The sequence below is a fragment of the Xiphias gladius genome, chromosome 22 (genome assembly GCF_016859285.1).
Source record: "Xiphias gladius isolate SHS-SW01 ecotype Sanya breed wild chromosome 22, ASM1685928v1, whole genome shotgun sequence".
Taxonomy (NCBI): domain Eukaryota; kingdom Metazoa; phylum Chordata; class Actinopteri; order Istiophoriformes; family Xiphiidae; genus Xiphias; species Xiphias gladius.
The window spans coordinates 30236135-30254618 of record NC_053421.1 but is presented as its reverse complement, the minus strand read 5'-3'; the positions used below and the strand labels follow the sequence as shown (position 1 = coordinate 30254618).

The window sequence follows — 18484 nt, the reverse complement described above, 5'->3', positions numbered from 1 at the left end:
GATATTAAAGAACAGATTTAAATTTGATTTAAAAATTATGTTAAAGAACAGATTAACAAACAGAATAAAGAACGGAATAGAACAGAGAACAAAACAGATCTCAGCCTGAAGCGCGAGATCCTGTGATTTTAACATGTTGTTTATAAATTATTAAAACTTCTTTTTTTAAATCACTTTGTATTTTTTAATGTTGTGAACATGTTTTTTTTTGTCGTGTACTTTAATTTGCAGCTTTGTAATGATTCCATTAACCTGTTGATACGAAGGGAACAGGTTTCATAAAATGAACAATGTCTGAACTGATGTTTAATCCGTCAATCAGAATAAAATAAACTTGTTACCCTGTTTTCACATACGCTACTTCATTTAGCAATTTCCTGTTGTTGCAAACTCATCACTTCCTTCTTCTGTTTCACAATAAAAGCCTTTCCAAGGTTTACAGGAAAGTACCCCTGACCTTCATTAAAGGTCTTATTGTGAAACATCCGCAGGAAGTGTTTAGTTTTATAGGAAGCACTTTAACATCATGACATCAAGCAGAATTAGAGTTTCTAAGATCAGACCATCACTGCACTTCACACAGACAGGGACAGACACAGGTACAGGTGCAGGGACACGTACACAGACAGATACAGGTGCAGGTACAGAAACAGGTGCAGAGACAGGAACAGACACAGACACAGGGACAGGAACAGACACAGACACAGGGACAGGAACAGACACAGACACAGGGAGAGGAACAGACACAAGGACAGGCACAAAGACAGGTACAGAAACAGGTACAGGGACAGACACAGACACAGGGAGAGGAACAGACACAAGGACAGGAACAAGGACAGGTACAGACACAGGTACAGACACGGGTGCATGAACAGGGACAGGGACAGTTTATCAGGCTTGTTTCTGTTTCCAGATGTTTTTATTGGCTTCAATTTCCGAAGCAGCTTTTATTTTAAGAACTTACAGGTACATGTTCCTTAAAATATCCTCAGATTTACGTTCACCAGCCTTTAATTAATGACAAACCTCTTTAAAATGAATTGAGTCATTAATGAGGAACACATAAATGAACTTTACTCCACCTTAAGCCACTTTGTGCAGAATCTGACCAACAAACATGGACAGCTGACACGACTGACATCCTCAGAATCAGCTTCTGACGGACTTTTGAATGTTTAATAATATTTAATTACTCATCTGCATGTTACAACCTTAGGGCAGCAGGTCTGTACAACTGTGGAAATAGCTTAATTTGAATTTAAGTGTTTTTATCCGTTGTCGTGATCGAACACTTTGTTTTGTGTCGTCTCTGTTGTACTAGGGAACAGATGCCACTTGGCCATGAAACTGATTGTTGATCAACTGTACAATTAGTTTCGAGCCTCTGAAAATGAGGGACTACGGTTGCGATCAGAAATATTCAACCCCCTCAAAAGACATTATAGTGATGTGAATGAAAGATAATGACAATGACAAAAATCCTCATTAAAAAACAAAAAATAAAAACAAAAAATTATTTCGACAACAGAAGTTGACTTAACTTTGAAGATCAAATGAAAAATGTAACTGTTAACACGTGCATGTGCAGTATTATTCAACCCCCACATTCAGTCCTTTGTGGCGCATCCTTTAGCTTTTATAGCTTCTGGATCGGAATCTTTGCCCATTCTTCACGTGCAAAAGCCTCTAGCTCAGTGATGCTTGATGGCTTCCGTGCTGCAGCTGCCTTCTTTAAATCCCACCAAAGTTTTTCAATCGGATTTAAATTTGTTGAAAGAGAAGGCCACTCCAGGGCGTTCCAGGATCTTTTTCTCAACCACACTTTGGTTGACTTGAAGGTTGTCTTGGGATCATTGTCTTGCTGGAAAGTCCAATGATCACCAAGGTTTAATTTGTAAACAGAAGGCATCACGTTCCTCTTTAAAATCGCCTGGTGTTTCTGGGAATCCATGATGCCAGGTACACGATCAAGATTGCCAGTTCTCGCCGCAGAAAAACAGCCCCACATCGTCGATGACCCACCTCCATGCTTGACCGTGAGGATGGTATTCTTCAGGTCATAAGCCTGGCCTTTCGCACGCCAGACATACCGCTGGTCCATATGTCCAAACAGGTCCAGTTTGGTTTCATCAGTCTGTAGAACTGTCTCCCAAAACTCTGTAGTCTTATCCAAATTCCTCCTGGCATATTCTAGTCCACTTTTGATGTTCCTTGTGTTCAAGAGTGGAGTGCGTCTTGGAGTCCGGCCATGAAGTCCTTGTTTATTCAGTGCACGTCTTATATTTGCCACTGAAGCCCTTGTAACAGACTTCATCAGGTCATCATGTAGGTGTCTTGCAGTCCCAGGGGGTTTCTCTTAGTTGTTCTGACTAAGTTGCTAAGGAACCTTGATGAAATGTTGGCCTTTCTTCCACAGCAAGGCAGATTTGCAGCTGTTCCGTAAGTTTTAAACTTCCTTATAATGCTCCCAATGGTGTCTCTTGGAATATTACATTTTTTGGAAATCTTCTTATACCCTAGGCCCTTCAGGTGTGATGAAATAATCTCCTCTCTCAGCTTTTGTGGAAGCTCCTTTGTCTTTCCCATGATTGCAACTAACCTTGGATACCATCATGGGTGGGGCTTATATATATATGCATTCCAGCTGAAGCAAATGAAGGATCATTATAGAGTTCCCAAAGGCTTAATTATGTTTCAACTCCACAAAGGCCACAAAAACTGTCAGACAGCTTTGAAAACAACAATATTATATAGGGGTTGAATAATTGTGACAAGCGTATCTTAACAAAATATACTGTTACACACAAATACTACATCATGCATTTTCTGTGTTGATTTTATGTATCACTCAACTCATAACGAAGTCATCCGAAGCAGAATCTTGCTCTTTGAGAAAACTTTAATTGATAAATCCTTAAAATCTTTGGGGGAGTTGAATATTTCTAATTGCAACAGTGTGTATAAAAATGGCTGTAATTCCGAAATGGTTAATGTGAAGTTTTTGTTAATCCGCTTGAATTAGAGACCTGTAACAACTTGATGAATTCGTTTCAAATCCATCATGGTGGTGCACAGAGGCAAAGTTACAAAAATTGTGTCACTGTCCGAATACTTATGGACCTAACTATGTGCATGCTGTCTTATGACTAAATATTACCAAAACCACAAAAGCAGATTTCACCTGGATTGTCTCGTCTCTCTATAAACCATTACTCATGTCTCTAAACATGCCCTGATACACATTGATTTAAGAAAATATCGATTAAAGCCAAGCTCTACAGCAGGGGTGTTCACATTTTTAAATGAGAGCCACACTGACAGGTCACAGTCAATAGGAGACACTTTTACTGTCAAACACCAAAACCCAACAATGATTTGGAAATGAAGCTTCAAGCTACATCGTGTGACAGCGGAGCAGGGAGCTGCATATTAAACTGAAATGTCTGATCTCCATCAGTTTGTCTGCTGCAGCGTCTTTTTTTTGATTTTGAGTCTGACTCTGCTTTGTTTGGTAAGAAATGGATCCATTTTTGTTCCTGTATCATGTTAGTGAGCACGAGACCCTGCTGTAGTTGAATTAATGACAACGAGCCTGGATTACCAACCGAGCACAGTGTGGAACTGCCCAGGGCTCAAAAAGCCCCACGTTCACTCCACGTAATACCTGGGTAAACATCATTTGATTTTTCGCAAATTTGTTAGCAATTTTTTCTTCGCTGATGTAGAATATCAACTCTGTCGGGTCCTCCACCCTCCATCTGTCAAAATCTGGTATTAAGACAAGAACTGTTTTCATTTATATTTGTTGCTCATTCGTTGTTAAGTTGTTTTATCAAACTGCTTAATTTTTTTCTGTTCATCAAGTCCTTAACAGCCAGGAAAACACAGGTACGGTCATTTTATTCCATCATAGAAACTGTAGGGCTGCATCCAACAATTACTTTCATTGTCAGTATGTCTGACAGTTATTTTCTTCAACAATCACTTGATTGATCAGTAAATAAAATGTCAGAAAATAGTGAAAAATGCCTCATTATTCCCTGAAGCCTGTGTGAACAGAGTCTAATGTCATGTTTTGTCAAAAACACAAACTCGTAGAGTTTACTGTCGGAGAATATATTCTGATGTGAGAAGTTGGAACCAGAGAATATTTGAAATTTTTGCTTAAAAAAATGATTTCAACGATTAATCGATTATCAAAATTGTTGCCAATTAATTTCTGTAAATTGTCTAATTGATGAAACTGACATGTATAGGGCGTCAACAGGGGCCCAACAACGAATTTTTGCCCCAGGGCCGATGGAGGTTAATCCGGCCATGAATAACGTGTCAACAGCAGTGAACAGTGTCGTCAGATCGGTGACAGTTTCCTGTCCCCAATGTTTGAGCACATACTGCCATCTCGTGTATGAACTAGGGCTGTACACAACCAAAGAATATCTGAATATCTTGGTTGACTGAAATCGTACCTCCTCTTCAACCAATCGATTGGTTGCAGGGGAAAAAAAATCTGCACGTTATCTTTAGACGAATTAAATCAGCCAAAGTGCACTGACTGCACTCTCCCTGGCAGCCTTATTAGCCTAAATGAATCATAAATAAACATAAAAAGCTAGTATCTGCAGCACACTAAATCACTTTAACCTAATTATTTTATACTGAAATGATAACAACAGACTCAGAGCCGACCAGCGTCCATCTGCCCATATTCATATGATCTCTGAAAACAGAACTATATCAACTGGTCCCAGCACAAGAACTATTGAGGAATATTCACTCAAAGCCTCAGGCGTTAAACAGGAAGGTTACGGAGCATCCTAACGCAGACACGTTAGCTACCGTTTTCAGATGATCTGCTATGTTTGTTGAGCTGTGATATGCAAACTGCTTATTTTAAGGTTTAAGAAAACGCAGCCACACCGACGACTTCTCTGACACGGTGTCAATTAGTTTGGAGCCGACTCCGAGTAAACGTTCAGTAAGCGTTAAATAAGTTAGGCCTGGCAGTCTCCGTCAGGTTGCGCGAGCTCAAAGTTATGAAAACGGGGGTGTTTTCAAAACATACTGACCACATACTTATGCTCTCGTCCAAATTGGGTCGGACAAGAGCATATCGACCGGGAAGCTACAGCCCTGATATGGACAGTGAAGCTGTTTTTGGTATTTTAAATTATGTGTATTAACATGATCATATAATTACTTGCTGCCATGCAAGCTGCTGATTGAAGCTTAGTGCGCCTCACAGCGAGCAACACTGCTCTACAGAAACACAATGAAAACCCTGCAGTGTCTTATTTGACTTTTAGATCCACAGCTTTTTTTGTTCAAAAAATGAACTGAGTTTGGTGTAAATCCTCCTGACTGTAGATTCAGATTCTAGCTCTGACTGTACAAACTGACACCAGACAGCTGATGACTGAACGGTTCACTGATCATAACATTTTGGAAAACCCATTTACATATTACTGATCCAAACAAGTTCTGTGACGTGACAACAAATCCGAGGTTTTTGATCGGTTTTATTTGTCAGGATTTAACCTCTAAAAAAAAAATCTGAATCTGAGCAAATCAAACACTCTTTATCTCCTGTTTATCTGAAGGACGGTTTGAGCATGTTTCCATAAGTTATTCTGTATTTGATCAGGATTTATATCAGAAAACAGGAACTCTGACAACATGTTTAACTCTATATTTTCTAAGCAACAAGTGACGTCATTTTAAAACAGACACGCTGACCCAAACCTCAAACTGGATCTGTTGGTTCTGCTGATGTCCATGTTCAGATTTGAATGCGTGAGATAAATCAACTTGTGATTGAAAACTTAAACTTTCTGTGTTTCAGAGACAATAAACTCACTCATTTTTATTATTATTATTATTATTATTATTATTGTTATTGTTGATGTTGTTCTGTCCTCTGTGTCTCTCTGTGGTACCTTCATCGTCTTCAAATCTGATGTTTCATCTCTGACAGAATCACAGGTGATGGTGACAGGTCGGAGGTCAGTTCCCTCCTCTATCGGCCATCTTGCTGACCTTCTCCACCAGGTCCTGAGGGCTGATGTGAGGAAGGCCATCATCTAGAGGACAGCCCTCCACCAGACTGTTCATCGGGGTCGGAGGTACCCGAGACTCCTCCTCCTCTATGTCTCCCAGGCGACGGTCTCCGTCCTGCTCCTTCAGGAAGTCTTTCATGATGGGGAGGACCTTCTTACGAGACGCCAAGGTGTTTCCTGAGGGAGAGAACGTATTAAACACTGGGACAGAAGGCGACAAACAGAGACACAAAGAGGAGTTAATTTCATCCCCTCTTCATCAATCAGAATCTATTTTCTTTTGTCTTATTTCACAATAAGTGATTAAAAACTGCAGACATGACTGCTGTGTTAAAGACTGTGACTCTTAGACTTCAGACTGGTATCTAAATTCATCTGTTGCGCAAACCTGTTTAGTTCTTGACCACCTCAACATGCGATAATCTGCTATGAATTCTTAGAAATTAAGGCTTTTCACGAGCTAAAACACACGGCTGAAGGAGCAACTGTGTCAAACTGCTCAGTTCTTTACAGTCCAGCAAAACCCGTCTCCCTCCTGAAGAATTCAACAGTTACAGCTGTCAGGCCGGTATCACACCATCAGACCTATCAGATCTTCATCGGCCCGGTATTAGACCTATATCAGACCTGTATTAGACCTGTATTAGTCCTGTATCGGACCTGTATTAGTCCTGTATCAGACCTGTATTAGTCCTGTATCGGACCTGTATCGAACCTGGATCAGACCTGGATCAGACCTGGATCAGAGCTGTATTAGACCTGTATCGGACCTGTATTGGACCTGTATCAGACCTGTATCAGACCTGTATTGGACCTGTATCGGACCTGTATCGGACCTGTATTAGACCTGTATTACTCCTGTATTAGACCTGGATCAGACCTGTATCGGACCTGTATTAGTCCTGTATCAGACTTGTATTAGACCTGTATCGGACCTGTATTAGACCTGTATTAGACCTGGATCAGACCTGGATCAGAGCTGTATTAGACCTGTATTGGGACCTGTATTGGGACCTGTATCGGACCTGGATCAGAGCTGTATCAGACCTGTATTGGACCTGTATTAGTCCTGTATCGGACCTGTATTAGACCTGTATCGGACCTGTATTAGACCTGTATCAGACCTGTATTAGTTCTGTATTAGACCTGGATCAGACCTGGATCAGACCTGTATTACTCCTGTATTACTCCTGTATTAGACCTGTATTAGTCCTGGATCAGACCTGGATCAGACCTGGATCAGACCTGTATCGGACCTGTATCGGACCTGTATTAGTCCTGTATCAGACCCGTATTAGACCTGGATCAGAGCTGTGTCAGACCTGTATCGGACCTGTATTAGACCTGTATCGGACCTGTATTAGACCTGGATCAGAGCTGTATCGGACCTGTATCGGACCTGTATTAGACCTGTATCAGACCTGTATCAGACCTGTATTAGTCCTGGATCAGAGCTGTGTCAGACCTGTATTAGTCCTGTATTAGTCCTGTATCGGACCTGTATCGGACCTGTATTAGACTTGTATTAGTCCTGTATCGGACCTGTATTAGACCTGTATCGGACCTGTATTAGACCTGTATTAGTCCTGTATCGGACCTGTATTAGACCTGGATCAGAGCTGTGTCAGACCTGTATCGGACCTGTATTAGACCTGTATCGGACCTGTATTAGACCTGGATCAGAGCTGTATCGGACCTGTATCGGACCTGGATCAGACCTGGATCAGACCTGGATCAGACCTGGATCAGAGCTGAGCAGCGATGGCTTCTTAATGTGACAGGACTCAGTCCACAGTCGGACCACGTTTCTTTGGACAAGTGACAAAGCCTGACGACGTCCTCGCTGCTGTAGATCTGCTCTCTGAGAACTCTCTCAGTACTCACCTCACAGTTCTGTTCACAAACCACTAATCATGAGACACGGTCAGCGACCGTTACCGTGGAAACATGGCTCTTGGCCGAACCTGGTGCTGTGGCTGGGTGTTTTTGTGTCCTAACCTGCTGAACATACAGCAAAGTGGCCTCACGGTGCAGATCTTTGTGAAACCGGACCCTGATCCTTCAGTTTACCTTGCTGGTAGGCTGTGATGTGAGAATGGGGGCTGCTGACTGGACAGAGGTTGAGGGCGGGGTTACGGGCCTGTTCCAGGTACTGGCCCACCTGGGGAGGGAGGACACCTAGGCTGTTGTTGTCATGGCAACTCAAACAAACACAAACAACACCTCTGAATAGAAACTACCAGCAGTGCACTAACTGTAGAATCAGTGTGTACCTGTTCCCTGCAGGTAGTGCTGTGGCTGAACACAGCAAGCTCTCTGATTGGCTCTTTGCTCTCAGTGAAGGAAATGGTCATCAGCAGCAGCAAATCAAATCCAAACTTCTGACAGAAACCTGAGAGCTCTGCCTCCAACTCCCCCCTTTGCAGGAATTCCTGACACCACGCGCACAAACACAAACACACACACACACACACACACACACACACACACACACACACACACACACACACACACACACACACACACACACACAGAGCAGGTAATGATCTCCTACACTACCCAGAATCCCTTCTGACCTAATCTTAAGACGAGAAGGGCTGCAGCCTGAGAGGAGGCTTTTCCTTGACGTCCTGTGAGTCCTACAGCTTTTTGTCTCCACCTGGTGTCAGACTGACGTCACCCAGCTCACCTGAGGTCAGAGCTCACTGTTGATTGGTCAGTACTGATCAGCCAGGCGGACAGGAAGCAGGTACCAAAAGCTCACAGCAGGTACAGCATTAACATCTCATCTGTAGGAAACTGCGTAGTACAGTGTGTATTGACTGACCTCCAGTGTGATGTAGAGAACAGAGACGGCGAGATTCAAACATCCTGAAACAGCTTTCATGTCCTTCAACAACATCTGTTCAACGTTCAGACCTGAGGACATAATACCACAATAAATAGTAAAAAATAAATAAATCTGTAATCGAATATGCAAAAAAAATTGACAGAAATATTTTGTAAAAATATCACAAATATTTCCAGAAATCAAAATAAGTAAAAAAAAATGGAATTACAGTAATATCTCCAATACTCTAATACATACTTTCATTATACTGCAATGAATCTCTGAAAACATTGCCATAGTTAATGCAAATATCTTAGGGAAATACTTTAAAACACTCCAAAAACAATAATTATTACCTCCATTACTGAAATATATACCTCTGAATACTGCAATACTGAATACTATTAGAAAACAGTGCAACAATACATTCTGCAATATATATGCACTTAAAAAATATGTACTTTGAAATGCTGCCATAAATACATACATAAATACTGCCATATAACCACCCAACAACTTCAAAATACTGGAATGAATATAAAAAAATAAACACAGCAAATACTTTAAAACAGCCAAAAAATACTTCTTATACTGTAATAAATACTACACATTTACACATCTCAGTTGGTCCTGTCAGTAACATTCTGCTCTCAGCTTCCTTTCTGTTCGACCCTTGTTGTTTCCATGATGTCCTACCTGTGCAGACTAAAAGTCGTCCTCAGGTACAGGTGACTCAGAAACTCACCTGAGACGTCAAACTTGGCGTTCTGCAGCGCCTGGAAGAGAGCTCCCCTCTGTGGCAGAGCAGGGAAGCGCGTCTCCAACACGGCAGCGTACTGACTGTCTTTAGGAGTCACTTTCCCTGCTGTAGGAGCCATGTTCACGCAGTCCAACACCACCGCCGCTGCACACGCACACACGCACGCACACACACACACACACATCAACACAGTTAGAAACACACAGCAACATAGTAACAATGTAACATACACACAGTAATACACACACACTGCAACACAGTAACACACACACACACACACACACACACACACAACACACTTAGACACACACACAGCAACACAGTAACAATGTAACATACACACAGTAATACACACACACTGCAACACAGTAACACACACACACACACACACACACACACACTTAGACACACACACAGCAACACAGTAACAATGTAACATACACACAGTAATACACACACACTGCAACACAGTAACACACACACACACACACACACACACACATACAGCAACACAGTAACAATGTAACATACACACAGTAATACACACACACTGCAACACAGTAACACACACACACACACACACACACACACACACACACAGCAACACAGTAACAATGTAACATACACACAGTAATACACACACACTGCAACACAGTAACACACACACACACACACACACACACACACATACAGCAACACAGTAACAATGTAACATACACACAGTAATACACACACACTGCAACACAGTTACACACACACACACACACACACACACACACAACACAGTAACACACACACACACACACACACACACACACACACACACACACACACACACACACACACAGCAACACAGTAACAATGTAACATACACACAGTAATACACACACACTGCAACACAGTTAGACACACACAGCAACACAGTAACAATGTAACATACACACAGTAATACACACACACTGCAACACAGTTAGACACACACAGCAACACAGTAACACACACACACACACACACACACACACACACACACACACACATCAACACAGTTAGACACACAGCAACACAGTAACAATGTAACACACACACAGTAACACACACACACACTAACATACAAACACACACACACAAACTGATCAGTAATCAGTATTCTCCACCACTGCTCTACAACAGTTTACCGTAGAGCAGCTGAGCGAGCTGCTGGTCCAGGATATGCGGAGCTTTCTGGACGATGCGTTCTGTTACCAAGGTAGCGCAGGATCCCACCGTCTCCACGGTAACGGGGCAGGAGGGGGAGGGCTCTCTCTCCAACAGGTGATGGTCAATCACCTCCACAACCGCCCCCTCCAGGTCACTGTCAGAACTGCAGGAGAGAGATACAGGCCAATGAGGCAGGACTGCTCATCTACCTGACACCTACCTGAGGAACCACACTGAGCCTACTTGGTCAGTGGTCATGTTGCCTCTCAAGAGCACCATGTTGTTGTTGTTGTTGTTGTTTGGCCCTTAGCTTTGGCTAACTGAGCAGTAGGGGTTCATGGACAAGGCTACCTGTGCAGGTTAACATTCCTCTCCCTTTGGTTCGGATACCTTTCCCTTCGGTACGGATTGTTCACGTCACGTTGCCGACGTCACGCAGTTCAAAAGTACCCTCCAGAAGCTCTAAGAAATTGAAAGAAGCTGACTTTTTATCCAGTTTTTAGTCTTATTTTACGTTTCACTTTTTAAATTTTGGTCACTTTTATCTCTATCTTTTAACTGGATAAAGGATTTTAATCATCTGATGGATCTTAAGTTGTTTTAAGAACAGCTATCTACTAACGTGATGGCCGTGTGTGAGTCCTGCCGTTTTTTTCTCAAAATTGAGGGGCAACTTCTCTCGTCTGGAGGCTGAACTCAACCAGAAGGACAAACTTATCCCGGATCTCGGCTGTCACTATTCCTCAGGCTTAACAACTTGCTGTCCTGGGTTCCACACCTTGCGATGTCGGCGACAGGACCGATACGGCTTGCTCGCCTGACTGTTCAGATCCGGTATCGGTGGATATTGACACCAACATCCCTTGGTCCTGCTATGTCACCACCGGAGGAGGAGCCCCGGAGGCTGCCGAAGTTCATGCTGCAGATCCCTGGATCCTCTTGGGTGCTAAAGCTAAAGCCCTGACCAGTTCCACTCCCCGTATTGTTCCTGCTGAAGGCAGCAGGAGCAACAATCAGCGTTCCAGCTAATAAAATCCACAGCCTGTTGGATACGCATCCCACAGCAATAAAGTGTGTTATACATGTCGGCACAAATGACATTAATCACTAACATCTGAGGTACTGAAGCAAGACGCTTCTTTTTAACTTGCTCAAAAATCTGCATAAAAGTTTTTTCATCTCTGGTCCGATCCCAAAGCTGGGTGGTGGCAATTGTCGGTTCTCCAGAGTCTTCAGTCTGCACACATGGCTCCATTCACCATTTTCCACACATGGACTCACTTTTATAGGTCATTTTAATCTTTTCTGGGAACGTAGCATGTTTTTTGCAGTGGATGGACTGCACCCAAACCCCCGTGGTTCCCCCCAGGGAAATGGTGACGGAAAACATTCTCCATGCAGTCTGAGCTTCTCCACAGGTATGACTGACAACTGAAATCACCTGTGCTGCTTTAGACTCTGATATGGTCATTTCCTCTCTGCCTAGATACACCCTGACCTCTGATGCCCTCTACAGGTATGGACATTCTTTGTCATGCAATGATGTTGCCTCAACTTAGTAGGCCTTGTTGTTTGACTATTACGGGTTTTAATGATTCCAGTGATTCACAATTTTTTAGTTCATATTACCAATACATAAATACAGATAAAAATACTGTCATCAACAGGTCGATTGTTCGCCTGTCTCGTATTCTAGACTAAATGGTTCTGTTTTGAATAATCTTGTAAAGATCAACATTCAGCCTCCTGAAATATCATACATTGCTTTTACAACCATCCCTATTGAAATTACGTCTTTGCATGACTTTAAATTAAATAAAGGTAATAACCCTTTACTTAAGGTTATTACACCCTTTATTTAAGGGTTATTACAATTAAATATTAGGATGGTTAAAAAGTCTTTTGCACGGAAAAACAAAAGAAGGTGGAGTATTGTAATAGGTGTAGTAGGTGGAGTATTCAAAACCAAAGAGTTTTGAATATACTGTTATGGATATCTGCCCTGGAGGTAGTGACTACTTTACAGTTATTGGAATCCACCGTCCTCCATCCACCTATTGTGAGGCCCTGGAAGAAATTGCCAAGATAATATAATCCCATGGTTGTTCTGAGCTAGTTATTATGGGTGATCTGAATTTAGATTGGATCTCAAAAAACTCTGCTAGGCTACAAGAAGAAGAAGTTTTTGCTAAAGACAGCAACCATTGCCCAATGGGTATGGCATGTGTCAGAATTACTCGAAACCTCCAGACTAACACCAATCCTTGCATAATAAAGGAACAAAACTTTGAACAAACTGAAAACATTTTCAACCCGACTTAACTTTAATCGTTTTTACTCAATTTTTAACAATAAAATGCTCCCTATAAAAATGTTAAAATAAAATATCGTTATAATCCTTGGTTTTCCCCAAAAATTTCCAAAGCTCTTACAGTAAGAGATGCATCTTGAGGATAGCCAAAACCATCAATCATCTGACTAATTGGCAAAAGATTCAGGTACCAACAGAATAAATGTCTAAGACTTATCAGGAAAGCCAAATCTGACTTCTACTTGCCCTCACTTGTAAATACCTCTGGAAATGCATCTGAGTTTTGAAAAATAATCAAATCCTTGATAAATAATTCCCCTGCATCATTCCCCTCTAAAATCTGTTTTGAAAATCAATTCATAATAAACAAATCAAATATGTGTGAGAATTTCAATCATCATTTCATTCCATCTGGCAAAATGTTCACTACCAATACCTTAAGTGCATATCTTCCATCTGCAGGTTCTTCACCATATATTTCCCACTCTGCATCAGTAAGCCGAGGTGAGGTTTACAGTAGACTGGTCAGTTTAAACCCTAACATAGCTAAGTGTGAAGATAATGTAGATCATTCCCTACTTCACCTCAGTGCTGATTTAATTGCAGCACCTCTATTTTAGATTTTTAATTTATTACTTACATCAGGTAAAATTCTGAAAATCTGTAAATCTGCAAAGATTATCCCCTTACACAAAGGTGGCGATCCTAGCGACTTAAATAATTACTGTCTGATCTCAAAATTGTGCTGCTTAGCAAAAATTCTGGAGTCCCTTGTAAATTCTCAGCTGAGACTGTTTGTAGAGTCAGATAACATATTATATCTGTAGCAGTCAGGATTTAGATCATGTCATAGCACACCAACAACTGCACGATGTGTACTTAACAATATTGTTGAAGCCCTGGACAATCATCAACATTGTTCCGCATTTTTCATAGAACTATCTAAATCATTTGATTTAGTCAATCATGGTATTCTACTGGAAAAACTATGCTCAATTGGTGTAGATGAACATTCCATTAAATGGTTTTATGACTATCTCTCAGGTAGAACTCGAACAGTATTCAAGTCCCAGTAGCGTTAGTATAGGTGTTCCACAAGGGTCCATTCTTGGTCCTCTTTTATTCACCATGTATATAAATAATATCATCTCTGCCAACCAAAACTGTAATGTACATTTTTATGCAGATGACACCATTTTATACACCACTGGCTCTTCTGTTAATCTGGCCATTGTGAATCTATTGTCTGTTTTTGATACATTTCTAATCTTTGTCTTGAAACATCATCTTGTTTTAAATTCCAATAAAACTAAATGGATGTTACTGTCTGGGTCACCTAAGAGTATCCAGCTTATTGCCCATATCCAAACCCTTCATGGTTATGAAATTGAAACTGTTGAACGTTATAAATATGTAGTACTTTTAAGAACCATGTGGAACACTTATCAAGCAAACTGAAGGTAAAAATTGAATTTTTGTATAGAAAGTAATCATGTTTCTCTACTGCTAGTTGAAAGACCATTGTACAATCTACAGTTTTGTCTGCGCTAGATTATGGTGATATTGTGCATACATATGCTTCTCCCTCCTCCTTAAAGCCTCTTCACTCGATGTATCACAGTGCACTGCGCTTAATCACACGGGATACTTTTCTAACTCACCATTGTATCTTATATGAAAAGATGGGTTGGTCCTCTTTTACAAACAGAAGGGAGCAGCATTGTATGTTGTTTATTTATGAGGCTCTACTACAAAAACTGCCTAGTTACCTCTGCTCTCTGGTCACATTTAAATACAGTACTTACAATGTCAGGTCACAGAAAATTTTCACATTAGCTGTACTTCCTGTTCCCACTGAACTTGGAAAAACTGGGTTCAGATTCTCTGCTGCATACAAATGGGATGAGCTACAAACATGAAGTTACATAGGCTTATTTCACTGGAACATTTTAAAAAGTTGTACTTATGTATTTGCAATCAAACTTGCACATGCTTTTCTTAAATGTGAAAATGTATAATGTATGTCTGAATTATTTGTGTCTGTCTATGCTTAGACTGTATATGTATATTTTTTGTACACAGGTCTCTCTTGAAAAAGAGATCCTGATCTCAATGAGACTACCTGGTTAAATAACGGATTTACTAATAGTACTAATAACATTCATAACTGCCAGGTGTTTGTGGCTACCTGCCAGGTGTTTGTGTCTAGCTGGTAGTGTTTTTAGCTACCTGTCAGGTATTTACCTGGGCAGGACGTTGTGGTCGACCAGTGTCAGCTGCAGGCGACCAGCTCTCTGCAGGGCTCGCAGGTCCAGCTGGTCTCTGAACAGCAGGAGGTCTGGAGACAAACCGGTCTGTTGTAGCAGGAAGATGTTATCTGAACGCAGCACCAAGTCTGACTGACGGATGTTCAGTAGGGGGAGAGCGAGCATCTCACTTTGCACAGTCTGACAGAGAGTGAGAGACAGAGAGAGAGAGACCAACACCTAAGGCCAGAGAACAAACAATGTGTAAAACGACACTGCATACATCTCATTAACTGGTTCATATAAAAGACAGACCTCAGACCAGCGTACACAAAGGTGAACAGAGTACAGTTAGGTCCATAAGTATTTGGACAATGACATAACTAATATAAGCAAAGAAAGAAAATATAAAAGAAAGAAGAAAATAAATAAAACCTGAGCTTCTGCTTTTTCGTTCTTCTCATTGACAGGTCTAACAGACATATTGATATACTTCAAATTCTTAAATAGTTTTTTTATTTACCTCAGTGTCAGAAAGAACAAGGCTTTTATTTCTAATTTAACCTGTTAATACAAACTCAACACTTCCTCCATGTTCACCTGTTGTCCTGTGTCAGTTCACAGCTCTAACTCATCAGTACAACAGCAGAGTCCTGTCAGGAGTTTGCTTTGACTTTTCCCCTTGAATGATGCTCAACTACCATTAACAAACTCAATACTTCCTTCAGGATTTTCACATTAAAAGTCTTCCAGGCTGTCTTTCATAGGTATGCTTTTAGTGTTTTGTTGATGGAAGCTTAACACTGATCAGGGGTACGAAAAAAAAAAAACAGAATTAATGAGTATGAAAACACTAAATAACAGCAGAGCAGTGAGTGTAACAGGACTCTGTTTTAGTACTGATGAATTAGAGCTGTGGAAATGGACACTACACTGAATTTATCAGGTGACTGTTGCAGTAGAATACAGATAATTCCTAATTACCTGACCTTTATTTGTTAGTGCTGACCTTGGCTTATTTGAGACTCATCATTTGGGGTGCCATGCTGGAGGCGTCAGCTCTCTGAATACCAGCTTGTGCATGCCGGCTTTAATATGAGAATTTACGTTACAAACAAGTGATTCAAGGCATTTCTGAGTCCATCTAACTTTAAGAGGTGAAATGAGGGTTGTGTTTGCATCCAGGTCCAGATTTATAAAACAGAACCCGGCGTACTCATCGATTTATAAATCTGATGATTCTGTATATTTCTTTATTTCAGTCTGAACTGTCAATCTACCCAGAGTTTAATGCATCTGACCCCAGGTCTCACCTTGGACAGAAAGTAGGCATAGGCCAGAGCAGACACCATGGAGTCCAGGTCACAGGCCTCGTTCCCCAGAACAATGTGGAACCGTGGACCAGGCTGGTCTGTGTTCGCCTGTGGGAAGAAGACCTGGATGCACCACTCAGTTTTTTGTTTTTCTTTTTTTTAAACATTGTATAATTAAACATGCAAAACCAGATCTTAGGTACCGAGACACAGATGCTTGAGGTAAACAGCCATACAAATAATGAACAATACAAAAGTAAACAGACAAAAAATGACATAAGACAAAGCACATAATGAATAAATAAATGGAAAAAATTTCAGTCTTAGGCTATAACCATGAAATTATTTTAGTGAAGTGATAAAAAATGTCCTTGATTCTCTGTTACAGACAGTAAATAAAGGTATTTTCTTGTACATTAAGTTTTCCCTCATATTACTACATTGTTCATTATTTAATAAATTCTTTTGTTGCTTCTACAGAAGCCAAAGAAAACGTTGTCTCTGTTAAACAGAGCAGAGGGAGATATTTTAGACTGTAACCAGTCAAACATATGATCAATATGATCTTTACCGAAGGTGCAGTTATGTTCAGTATTAAACCTTTTCCTGAGACGCTAATTAGAGAGCAAATGTCATTTAATACTTTGAAAATTGACACAGCATCTCTTGATAAGTGACTGATTGTTCATGAGTGAATTACAATACACGACTCCCTCCAACCACAACATAACCAACATCCACACACTGAAACTGATCTGTCTTCTGATATTCACAATCACAAACAAAACAACTCAACATGTTCACTGTCACCCAAGACTAAATTAAGAGCATCACAGCAACTAATACCAGGATGATGAGACTGATTGGTTATGATTGTTTAGTTACTGAGTAATATAGTTTCTCTATACCCAAAAATGAATGTTTCTGTACATCAGATCCTTCTCGTGTTGGTTAAATATTATAATTTTTTTAATTTTTGTATTACCAACCACCCTTTTAGCGGTGTGGTTTTCAATATATTCTTGAGTTTGATCTATATTTTATTATAATAAACATGTAAATATTTTTAGATTTATTGTCATTTTTTTGTTATTCTGACCGAAAGTTTATTGTGAAAGGTTGAACTGACCGGAAGTCATGCAGTCTAACCGAACAGCCCGAGTTAAAATAAGTAACTGAGCTAAGAGGCTAACACACCCTGATGACCCGGGATAAAAACACACACACACACACACACACACACACACACACACACACACACACCCCTGACAGACTGAGTGTGTGTGTTACCTGCGTGGCTCTGCGGCAGCTCGACAGAAACTCCTCCATCTCCCGTTAGCTATTGGCTGTTAGCGGCTAATACTCCCTCTCTGACCGCTAGCTAATCAGCCAACTGCTCCTCTAACCGGTTAACGGATCCGGTTAACGGATCCGGTAAACGGTGCCAGCCGGCTCACCGAACAGCGGGCTGTCAGTCATATACGTTAACGTTAACCTGATCGCATGACTGTCGGTAATGTGGCGGGTAAAAGGTCATGGCGCCTTCAGGGTCTTGTTTTAACTTCGGAAAGACGAGAGTTCCCTGTTGCTGTTTTTGCACAATAGAGAAAAAAAGTGTCACCGTGAAGAGAAAATGGAGCTAAGCAAGATTTTAAGAACGAAGTTATAATTTTATGAGAAAAAAAATAATATTTCAAGAACAAACTCAGTTTAAAGCGAAAGAGGAAACTTAAAATTTCGAGAAATAAGTGGCAGTTTTATGGGGAAAACT

General features: G+C 40.8%; 1 protein-coding gene across 3 annotated transcripts; it reads right to left on the bottom strand.

Moving 5' to 3' along the window:
- Positions 1-871: 871 nt before the first annotated feature.
- Positions 872-18267, bottom strand: prune (prune exopolyphosphatase). 3 transcript variants are annotated; one of them, XM_040117946.1, is made up of 9 exons: positions 18004-18267; positions 16714-16836; positions 15399-15601; positions 10822-11006; positions 9632-9790; positions 8884-8975; positions 8330-8488; positions 8127-8217; positions 872-6233 (listed from the first exon to the last, which is right to left on the bottom strand). In XM_040117946.1, the coding sequence occupies exons 1-9, from the start codon at positions 18040-18042 to the stop codon at positions 6004-6006; spliced, it is 1281 nt and encodes a 426-aa protein (XP_039973880.1). In that variant the 5' UTR covers positions 18043-18267; the 3' UTR covers positions 872-6003. The 3 variants fall into 3 exon arrangements, with proteins under 3 accessions (XP_039973880.1, XP_039973881.1, XP_039973882.1); XM_040117947.1 differs by having other exon boundaries at positions 873-6233; positions 16714-16821; XM_040117948.1 differs by having other exon boundaries at positions 6156-6233; positions 8055-8217.
- Positions 18268-18484: the final 217 nt, after the last annotated feature.

Coding starts and splice junctions, on each gene's coding strand:
- prune (XM_040117946.1), bottom strand. CDS start 18,042: ATGGAGGAGTTTCTGTCGAGCTGCCGCAGAGCCACGCAG. Junction 15,602..16,713: donor ATGCCTACTTTCTGTCCAAG/GTGAGACCTGGG, acceptor ACTCTCTGTCAG/ACTGTGCAAAGTGAGATGCT. Junction 8,489..8,883: donor TTCTCTACATCACACTGGAG/GTCAGTCAATAC, acceptor GCGTGGTGTCAG/GAATTCCTGCAAAGGGGGGA.